This window comes from Nyctereutes procyonoides, unplaced genomic scaffold (assembly GCF_905146905.1).
Source record: "Nyctereutes procyonoides isolate TBG_1078 unplaced genomic scaffold, NYPRO_anot_genome, whole genome shotgun sequence".
NCBI classification, from domain to species: domain Eukaryota; kingdom Metazoa; phylum Chordata; class Mammalia; order Carnivora; family Canidae; genus Nyctereutes; species Nyctereutes procyonoides.
Genome location: NW_026575131.1, coordinates 39,546,965 through 39,557,983, shown reverse-complemented (window position 1 = coordinate 39,557,983; position 11,019 = coordinate 39,546,965). Strand labels below are relative to the sequence as shown.

General features: G+C 56.8%; 1 protein-coding gene across 1 annotated transcript; it reads right to left on the bottom strand.

The window, feature by feature from the left end:
* Positions 1–3,379: 3,379 nt before the first annotated feature.
* Positions 3,380–11,019, bottom strand: LOC129521888 (uncharacterized). The gene has a single exon (XM_055343779.1). It carries the CDS (start codon positions 7,124–7,126, stop codon positions 3,380–3,382), a length of 3,747 nt encoding a protein of 1,248 aa, XP_055199754.1. The 5' UTR covers positions 7,127–11,019.

The window sequence follows — 11,019 nt, the reverse complement described above, 5'->3', positions numbered from 1 at the left end:
AACCTCCAGCATCTCCCGCCGCTCACAGGCACCGGATTCGCACCCCGGGCCGGGGGCGGGCTGGGGGCGGGGCCTCCCTCGGCCGGCTCCGCCCCGGCCCTGGCAGAGCCTGAAGCCAGAATCCCACTCGGAGGGGGGCGGACGGCTGGTGGCAGCGACTCAGAGAGCCTTGGTCTGCCCGCCGCCGGCCCTCGGACTGACTGGGCACAGGGGCCAGGGCGGCCTTCTTACGCCCATGATAGGGAGTTGGGAGTAGGAGGTGTGGGGAAAGCCTGAGCCCCCAGAGCTACACAGGAATCTCTCGGCAGGTAGTAGTCCCCAGGGGACAGAGCCCTCAGCCTAGCTCCCAAAACCTGACCCAAAGGGCGGAACTACTTCCAAGAACAAAGTGGGCAGTCGCTAGGGCAAGCTGCATTACAGACTGGCATCCCCTAGTTATGAATAGTAAACACAAGGGTGAGTGTGTGCACGTGGTCAGTGAGGGCTCCCGACCATGGTGGGAGAACCTCCTATCCCCCCCGCACCCCTCCCACCCCAATTCAGCCTTTCTCATCCCCAAGTCCCAGCCAGGGTGGCTGGCCCAGTCTGCTCCTCCCTGCATAGCACTGAATTTCCCAGCCTATAAAAGTCACCTATGACATGATGTGGATTGTGCTTTCTTTCCAGCAAAATCACCCTGAAACTCTTCATGAGAAGCATCACCACCAGCATCCTGGGCTGGGATATGGGAATACAGGAGAACTGTTGCACCAAAGGTGCCCCACCACGCCCGTCCTCTGATAGAAGGAAATTGAGAACTGCCAAAAGGAAGTCTTGAAGGTAGACCTCAGCCATTTCTCCTTCCTTTGTCAGGGAGGCACATGGCCCCAGTGCTTGCCCCTCCGCCCTCACAAGCACTGAGAACCATCCTGAGGTCCATGTCTGAAAGGCAGACAGACTTCTTGGTAGCTGGAGCTGGATTCTACCCCACCCCAAACCTCCCAGTGAGCCTTCTGACCCTGTCCTGGATGGGGTCATCTCCAAACCCTTTAATGCTGAGTGAGTCTACCCTGCATGGGTCCCCATGGCTGCTGACAGGAGTGACTGCTCAAGTGAGGAAGCTGGAGCCGAGGCTGGGAAGGCTGACCTGGGAAATGACCACTCAAACAAGGCCCCTCAATATCTACCTCCGGACGAGGGTGTCAAGGGGCCCTTCACATCCTTCCCTGGCTTTGGATCACCTCTTGCAGGCCAGGCTGATGCCACCTCTGAGCCCTCTGGGCTCTGGGTGATCACAGTCACACACACACACACACACACACACACACACACACATGCGCACGTGCACCATAGGAATCTCCTAATCTCCTGGCAGGCAGAGGCTGGGTTTTATCTCAGTATACTCAGTTCATGTCTGCAGAATGAATGAATGGCCTGGCACTTTCCTGTTGTCTGCCCATGGTCCCTGAAGCAACGGTTTTCTGAGTTGTATAGTGCTGCTGAGCCGTAGCTTGCTGACCCTACACATGTGACATACATTATCTGTCTTTCCCAAAGGCCATGGCTGTCTAGGTATGGAGAAGCTGGGCTGAGGAGAGGCTGGAATGGGGCATTTAGAGGCAGGGGAAGAGGTGGTTTGCTAGAGCCCTGCTTGCTGCTGGCAGTGCTCCATGTCTTCTTGGTCGTGTGCACATTCCATGTGCCTGTGGGTGAGTGCACGTGGCAGGGTGTGTGTGTACACGTGTGACTATGTCTGTGTGCGCGCTTCTGCTGAAGGAGATGGCAGGAGCACAGTGTGTGAGGTGGTGCCCAGTGGCATGTGTGTCTGCATTCTGTGTGCACCCAGGCATGCTTGCTTGCACATATACATGGACACTGTTGCCAGTCCCTGGAGCCACTGGTCCCTGGAGCCACTGATCCTCTTCCTGCCTGACACAGGCCTCACTGAAGTGGAGGCTAAAAGCCAGATGTGGGAAGAGGCTGGGCCATGCTAAGGGCTTGCTGGGGTCGTGATGACCCTATTGGCTATTGCCAGTCTCCCCACCCAGGGCAGCCCTTCACTCTCAGGCATTTGGGGGATATCAGGTCTTGGCCCTTTGTGGAGAGAACAACCTAAAGATGCGGATCCAGGGTTGGGACTGAGGAATGGCTTGTCCCTCAGCCCCCAGCCAGGGAGGGAGGCACAGGCAGGGTAGGGCTTCGGTGTCTTGGCTTCTACCTTCAGCTACCCTCTGGGTGGGAAGTAGCAACACCAGCTGGACACCATCCTCTCAGCTCTTCTAGGCCATGGACTGGGCCCATGTTTAACTTTATTCCTACCTCCACTATTCAGAACTAGACCAGTTCAGGGGCCATGTCTTCTAGCCACACTCCCCTGGCCAGAGGAATAGCAGAAGGTCCTTTAGCATAGGGCAGAGTTTGGACAAAGAGCCGGGGCAGTTGGCATTGGCATTGGCATTGGCATTGGCCAGTAGTCTCTCTGAGGATCTCTTGAGGAAGCTTGTGCCCTAGGCACCCCGTGAGTGGGAACAGTCCAGGTTGGAAGGCTGAGGAGGAGAAGGGTGCCTAAAGTTGACAGTTCCAGCTCCCAACCAGAGCTAGACAGAGAGGCAAGGTAAAGTGTGAGCCTCCCTATCCACAGAGCCTACAAAGCAGGCTGGATCTCATCGCTCAGCTCAGGTGTACCATCCATCCAGGATCCAGGACTTATCTGCTGCCCCCCATGACCCTGACTTCCTGCCCTAGGACACCAAAGGCCAGAACTCTCATACTCTCATATTCTGACTGGCCCACAGAAGCATAGAGCTCTAGCCAAAGTTCAGACTTTAGGGGGCCACTGCATTACCAGGCTAGCTCCCCCAAGAAGCCTAAACTTTGACAAATACCCTCCCATGGGGGTCACAAATGCTGCAGGTCCCCAGCCATCTTTGGAACTGTTAGGGTGTTGTCCATATTGCTGTCCTTAGCCCCCCGTAGGGGGCCCAAGATGGAGGAGGGCAAGCAGTCTTTTCCTCTGGAGCTAGGGGAGGGGGCTCTCCCCCTTCATGACTCACTCCAGGATGTGTGGGTTATTACATTATGTTTGAAATTGCCATGGCAACGAGCTGGCAATCAAGGGTAATTGCACTTGTCGCCAGGGCAACGGGGCAAAACCCACAGCAGCCACTGTCTGTGGTTGCCCTTGGGGTGCAGGAAAGGTCAGGTTAGACCAGAGCCAATGCCAGCCAAGGGGTTCTGGGGTCCTCTGGAAAGGATAGGATTGCTAGGACCCATGGAAGTTCCAATGTGCAGGGTGTGCCTTGGGAGTGCCAGGGTCCCCATCCCTGACTCTATGTCTGGACACTCTGTGTCTAAAACATGCCACAGTGATCAAGTAAGCAGAACCAGAACTTTTATGTGCTCACAGATGGTACTTGTAGATGGCCCAAGGGCCTTCCTCCTCGTACTCACGGCGGCTGAGCCACAGGCTCTGGAAGGAGTCCCGGGACGCCATGATGGAGCCTCCAAGCCAAGCAGCAACAGCACGATGGGGAGAGCCCAGCACAGTGGCTTGGGGGCCCAGCTCCTGTCTCAGGCGCTCAGGAAAGCCATTTATCAGGGTGCTGCCACCGTCCAGCACCACGTTGGCCAGCAACTGCTCCTGCTGCTTGGCTTCCAGCCGGCTGATGCTCAAGAGAGCTAGTTGTGGGAGGCCAGGCTGGTTGAGGCCTAGCAGACTGGGCTGGAAGAGGGCCTCAGGGCAGCAGAAACGCTCAGAGCCCAGAGTGATGACTTGCTTGTCTGGAAGCACAAAGTCCACTCGGGCCTGGGTCCGAGTGCGGGCCATCTCAGCTGTCATATTCATGGCCACGTAGCAGCAGCCCTCTTTAATCTGGTTGACCAACCCTGCCTTGGGCGGTGAGTAGCCACCTGCCAACAGTAGCTGAGCCAGGTATTCAGTGAGGTCAACACCGGCCACATCCAGCCGGTAGGTGTCAAGTGGGGCCAGATCCCCAGTGAGGATAGGTGCCACATAGGAGGTCCCATAGCCACTGCCCAGCACCAACCCAGTGGTGCGCCCATAAGCGTAGAGTGCCAGCAGGGCCTGATGCACTGTCTGCATGGCTGGCACATGGAAACGCTCAAAGAGTATTTCCGCCACCTTTTCTCTGTTGGTGCGTGGAGAGATGGGCGAATCGGCCACAAGTACAGCCAGCTCCTCCGGGCGCACGCCCAGCCTGCAGTAAAACAGGTGCTGCCACAGCACCTCCAGCGCATCCCAGTCAGAGACCACTCCCCGATTCAGCACCGGATAGGAGCCCTCTTGGTTCTCAGGCACCGCATACCGGGGCTCGTCCTGGGCTGGGTGCTGTAGCAACTGGACACGTGAAGGCAACACACTGAGGACATGGTCCTCTCTGGCCAGTCCACATTTGGTGAAGCCTGTGCCTGTGTCAATCACCACAGCTGCCATGTCCTGGTAGGGACCGAGTGAGTGGCGGCAGAGCACCGGGGACTGCATCGGCGGAGCATCTGTGGTGGGCACCAGTTCATAGCAGGCCCCACGGAGCAGGCCAAGGTGTGCAACTACTGATGAGTGCATGATGTTCTCGGGTGTCACCTTGAAGCGGGGACCCTGGGGCTCTGTGCCCACCATGGCCACGGGCAAGACTTTGCAGCCAGTGCCAGATGTAGAGAATGTGACCAGGGAAAACTGTTCCTCCTGGGTCCTGGGGGAACTGCCCGGTTGCCAGGATGAGAGCTGATGTGTGCTGGAGCTTTCAGTGGTGCCACCACCGACCTTATCTCTGCTCATGTAGACACAGGTCTCCTCAGGGGCCAGGGGCATCTGAAGTACCCCCACATGGGCCGGCAAGCCCAAGGGCTCACCTTCTTGGCACATGGTGGAGGCCTGGCTGGGCTCCCTGATGATGGGGGGCCCTCCTGAGATGGGTCCTTTGGAAATGGGGGGTTCTTGAGAAAAGGGAGGCTGCCCAGTGAGAGAAAGCTGCCTGGCAAGAGGGGTGCCAGTGAGAGGGGGCTGACCAGGAAGGGGGAGCTGCCTGGTGGAGGGGGACTGCTCAGCCAGGAGCGGCTGTCCAGAAGGATGGGTGGGCCTGGTGAGGGGGCACTGCTCAGCAGAGGGAGGCTGACTGGTCAGAGAGGGCTGTCCAGCAAGAGGATGCTGCTCAGCCAGTAGGGACTGACCACCGAGGGAGGCCTGCCCAGCACCTTCACCCCGAAGGCTGTCAGGGTGAGCAGTAAGGACCTCTTTCTGGTCGTGGTTGCCTCTATCCTCCTGAAGCAGAGATCTGGGCACCTCCTGCTTTTGGGCTTCTGGAGCAAGCTCTGGGGTCTGCTCTGAGTTCATCCACTGAAATTTCTTGGGCTGGATCATGGAGGTGTGCTGCATCCTGAAGGCATCCAGCATCCAGACAGTATGACTAGGTTCACTTTTTATACCATCTGGTTTGGAGCAGCCAGGATCACGAACATGGCTCAATAGCCTCTCACCAAGCTGGAGGGGCATTCCTAGTGGAATGGGCCCAGTGAACACTCTGATGGGTGTCTCAGAATTAGGGGTATCCCGTGACTCCAAGTTGAGCCTGCCCTCTTTGGGAACCAAGGCCACCTCTCGGTAGCTTCCAGATGAAAGGCTGGAGGGTGCAGGGCTGGAGAGCATGTGCGAAGTGGACCAGAAGCTGGAGCGATTGTTGTCAGGGGAAAGGATGGGCATGGCTAATGGTGCAGTGGACAACACATTTTCGGGGACATAGATGGATGAGTGGCTGGGCATGACACCAACCAGCACTGCCCGTGAACCTATGGGGTCATGGCACAGTAGCCCGATCCTGGTTTTGCCTGTGGCCATATCGAATACCAGCACATGATCTTCAGTGGCATCCTGGAGCTGGCAGGTAGGAGCACTGGAGGGGGAAATCTGTGCAGCTTCCGTGGGAGACTGGACTGGCGACTGCTTGTGGCAGGATACTTGGTAGGCAGATGGTGGCACACTGGAGCAGGTATTGTTGCAAACATTGAGAGGCTGCTGGTCTGTCTGAGAGCTACAGTTCTCCTGGCTATTCCTCTGGGACTTGGGCGTACCCGGGGGGCCTGAGCCTGGTGTTGGGCTGCCTGGCCTAGAGGTACAGACCAGGGGCTTCTCCGCTGGGTTCTCAGGTGGGGTGGGTAACACCTGCATTCCAGCAACCTCGAGCTCCTGGACATGGTCAGAGGACTCCTCTGGAGTGGGCGTTGGGGTGGGAGGCTCCTTCTGGAAACAAAAATCCATTTTGTCCTGGCAGGATGGGACTACTTCGGAAGACTCCAAGAGGACTGACCATTGGTTGCCACACTTCCTGAGCAGGAGCTCTTGGGACAGGCCATGGGTTGTGGCAGTGGTGTCTGTCAAGTGGTCAGAGTTGCAGGTATTAGGTTCAGCTGCTGCCGGCATTGGGGTAGTATCCCCAGCTGGAGTATTTGCCTGAGTTGGAGTTGGAGGAGCCTGGGCGGGAGGACACAGGCCCTTGCCCTGGCCCTGAACTTGGGCTGGAGTCAGAAGAGGACCTTGTGTTGCAGCCAAGCCATCCTCCCCTGAAAGAAAATAAGGTAGCCACCGGCTCTTCCTGCTGCCCAAGGGGGCTATCTTGTCAGGGTGGCAGGGGCCTTTGCCCCAGCCTACCAGGACTTTAGCTGGAGCCTTGCCCTCACCTGCAACGTGCACCCGAAGCCGAGAGCGGCAAAATCCATGCTGGAGAGAGTCACTGGTGCTGTCATTGCGTGTGTCCACGGGTAAAGTCAGAGTCCTGTTCTCCACGATGAGATGCGTTTGGGTTCCCACGATGGAGCTTGGAAATGGGCTAGTAGAGGGGAGTTTTGGGGCATCTTGGGAGGTCCGCTCAGAGCCACACTGGGAGCCAACCTCAGCAGGATCCTGGTGTAGCTGGTGAATGGGCTCAGGGGCATGGGCCTGGGAGGCAGGGTCACAGGTCCTATCAATGATGGCCTCAGTGGATAATGACAACCCCTGCCTGAAGTATACAGATCCCGAGTTTATCCATGGTCCTTGGGACCCTCTGTGGCCACCCCCCAGCTGCTGGCTGCTGGCTGAGGGGTGGCCCTGGGGGCCCGATGGATCAGGGTCCCCCACCTTCTTGGTGACTTCCATAGTCCTGCTCCATACCCTAGGTGCCCTGCCCCCACTTCATTGCCATGGCAACCTCACACATCACAGCCCCCAGTGACCTGGGTGGGGGTGGTGGTGACAGAGTATGGGAAACCAGGGACCCCACCCCCCTGAGGAATGGGGCCTGCCCAGAGAACCTTGGGAGACAGAAAGGCCTGGGAATCCTGGTGAAGTCAGCTTCCTCTACCCTTACGGGCCAGGTGACTGACTACTCTCTCCCCAGGCCAGCTAGCCAGAGGAGGGTGGTGCCCGTTGTGGCAGGGGCTGGGCGCGGCAGTGGAAGGCCAAGGGGAAGGGAGAAAAGTAGACTGGGGAAACCTGGATTTCTGGTCTATGTCAGATGCCAGACTTGATTCCTTCTCCTCTCTTCTCATGTAGCAACTTGAGACTTTAGCCCCTACCCAGGGATGAGTTCCAACTATGTGACACAAGGCCCTTTGAGGGGATCAAAGCCCCTTTACCACTCGGTCCTGGGAGACAGAAGAGGGTGAGGGGCCTGGCTCAGGCCCCTGTTCCTCTCCCCCACGTTCCCTGGCTCCCACTCCAGGGACAGCAGCTCCTTGGCAGTCTTTCTGCTCCAGATGGTTCTCCTCTGCCTGTGCCTCATAGAGCCCCCTCCCCAGAGCCACATGTCCTTCAAGCCTAGAACCAGTATCCCACAGAGGTGGCTATGGGGGCGACAAGGGTGGGGGTGGGGCCTTTGCTCAGAATCCTCAAGTCAGAATGTTCTCGCTCCTATCACACTGTGTCGACTTCACCTTGGCTGGTTGAGGAGGGTGGGGGTGGTGCAGAGCACTTGGCATAGGGCTAGGTCACAGTGGACATAGGGCCAGCCAAGTGGCAATTACAGATGGGACACAGGAGGGACACAGTGAGCACAGGGCTGGCTACAGAGTACGGATATGGTTGGTGCGGGACTGGGCACACAGTGGGCACAGCTGTGTACACAGTGAGGACAAGCTGGACACGGGACTGGACATAGGGTAGGCAAGCTGTTAGACTCGGTGGATACTCCTCCTTTCCAGTTCCTAGGAGGGCAAACAGAAGGCAGGGAGAGGTGGGACCTGTCCTGGTGTGGACCACCAGCCCAGGCCTACACGTGCCCTCTAGAAGGCTGTCTTCTATAGAAGACAGGCCTAGGCAGCAGTTTGGGGAAGCACCCATTACCACAGGCCTAGCCTGGAGGTTCTGACCTGGGGCCGAGCCAGCCCTCCTCCTGCCTGCCAGCTGTGAGCTCTGAGCCTCTTCTGTCCAGTCCCCAGGGCTGTGTCCTTTCAGGCCTCAGTCTTTCTGGCCAGGAAACAGGTTTGTGGGGAATGCAGCAGTCGGCCTGTCCTCGGAAGCAGTGTTTTCACAAATGTTAAAAATAGAGCTTACAGTTGGCCGTGGGGTGTGAAACGATGTGACCAGGGACCAGGCTGGCTAGTGCTGCTGCTTCTGCACCTTCCTGCCTCGGCCCTGGGCGAAGCCTGACTCAGCCCCGCTCAGGTCCCCTGGGCTTCCTCTCCCTTCCCCAGATGCTGCCTTCAGTGAAGAACCCGGACGCTACTGCTCACCACACACTATGGCCTGGGAAGGTGGCAGAGCTGGAGGGCCTGTGGCCTGCCTATGCGCACATGCATACACACATACTCGCTCAACACTGTCAACTTCATTAATCTCTGGCCTCAAGCAAACTGATTTCTTCCTCCACGATGGAGATGCTAGTAGTAACCTCCAGAGCTGGTGGGGAGGTTTGAACCAGGTTACACCTGGGAGGATTAAGAAGGCAGGGAGGGAGACCCTGAGACCCCCCGCCTGTCTGACCACCTCTGCCCTCCACCTCCTGCAGAAGTGGGGCATAATCCTCCTTTCAAGGCTGGGAGCTTTGTGAAAACTGACTGAGAGATCCTCCTAAAGTCTCCTTGAGGAAGGATGCAGAGCCAGTGGAAGGGTGTGGCCCATGAAGGAAGGCCCCCAAAAAGCAGTCCTGAGAGAGGAGAAAGTTTTTCCCCCCTGGGAAGCAAACACCCCTTATAAGAAGTGTGGCCCCTGTGTGGCTCAGTCTGTTAAGTGTCTGCCTTTGGCTCAGGTCATGATCCCAAAGTTCTGGGACCCAGTCCCACGTCCTTTGGGCTCCCTGCTCAATGGAGACTGCTAGCCTGCTTCTCTCTCTCCCTGCCTTTCCCCCCTCGCTCGTGCTCTCTCTCTCAAAATTAATAAAATCTTAAAAAATAAAAAAGAACAATGACTAATATTGATCAGGTTCTTCCTATGAGCTGGGCAGTCCTGAGTGCTAGTTACCCAGCCTTGTAATTTGATGAGCTGGGCACTATTATCCCTATTTTACAAATGAGGAAACCAAGGCACAAAGAAGAGATAATTCACAGAGATCTCAGTTAAATGAGTAGTAGAGCCAGAATCTGAAGCCAGGCCACCAGGCTCTGGACCCGCACTTCAGAAATCTATGTACCACCACTGGATATCACACATGCAGGCATGGACCCTCCTGGAAGGGAGCCAACATGCCTACCTTCTGAGTGCTATAGCCCCAAGCACCCACCTGAGCTATGTCCCACTTGAACCTTCTCCTCCTCCCAATAGCTTAGCAGGTGCTCAAGCCTGGAAGGGGCATTTCCCCTGTTGGCACTTCTAAGCCAGTGCACTCCCTATTCAGCCTGGCAGCACTGAATAGGGGCCAGCTACACACCCTGCCGAACCAGGCTGAGTCCTTTGTACTCAGAATTCTTGGATGGCCAAAGCCGACTATATTTCATCCAGGTAAGGGCAGGGGCAGCAGGGCAGCCAGAGAAGCTCCTAGGTTAGACCCCTCTGCCCAGCCCCCAGGGTTTGGGCAGGGACATTGCCACTGTACCCCTCCCCCCTACATGTTTTTAAACAGTCTCTCACCACGAAGAAGGGCATCCAATTCTATTTCTGATTCTGGAAAGTGAGGAGGGCCAACATGTTGCCATGGCAAACTGGAGAGCCCCTCCCCGAGGCTGAGCCCATTCCCCAGGCTGAGGGCTCTTTGGGATGGAAAGGCCAAGAAAGAACTGGAAGAAGCCCGGTCTGAGGGCAGGGCCATAGGAGTCTTCTCTATGAGGGCAGTCCGGATATCACCTTCTCTCACAGCTCACTTGGGCCCCCTCTGAGCAGGCTTTGGGGAAAGGCCCCAGCCCCTGTGGAGAGGGTCAGGCTTCAGGAGATGGAGTCGGGGCTCTCTGAGAAACTGTTCTTCCTTATGGATCAGGGTGGGGCCCTCCCACCTAGGATGCCTTGAGTGTGGTGGGAAGGAAGTGCATCAAAGGGAGAGGGAAGGTTCTGGGACTAGCCAAGTCTCCCAGACTTGATTTTCCAATGCACCCGTATCTTTGGCACCTAGTGTTCTTGAAACAGCTCTGTCAAATTCTTGGCCCTGCACTTTTCTGGTCTACCTGTCTCCCCCTCCCTGTGCCCAGGAAGACTCTGGATATCTCCAAAACTCTAGGAACAGAAGGAGTCTTAAAGGGCTCCCAGTACAGGCAACCACTCGGTAACGGAGTGAAAAGCAAGGCCTGTTTCCCCAGAGGTTTCTGCCCACTGTCCAGGAGCTCATACACCAGCCCTCCTGCCCCAGAGGGTGCAGCTGGGTGGCATTTAGCTCTGTGAAGGGAGGGCATTCCGGCTAGTAGCACAACCCAGGTAAATGTGGGCTTCTGAAAAGACCTACAAGGATGTTGTGATCCAACCTTCTTGGGGTATTTATTAATATTATTAATGTTTTTTTTTTTTTTATGATAGTCACAGAGAGAGAGAGACAGGCAGAGACACAGGCAGAGGGAGAAGCAGGCTCCATGCACCGGGAGCCCAACATGGGATTCGATCCCGGGTCTCCAGGATCGCGCCCTGGGCCA

What these genes read in the sequence shown, in the direction of transcription:
- LOC129521888 (XM_055343779.1), bottom strand. Translation starts at nt 7,126, where the DNA reads ATGGAAGTCACCAAGAAGGTGGGGGACCCTGATCCATCGGGCCCCCAG.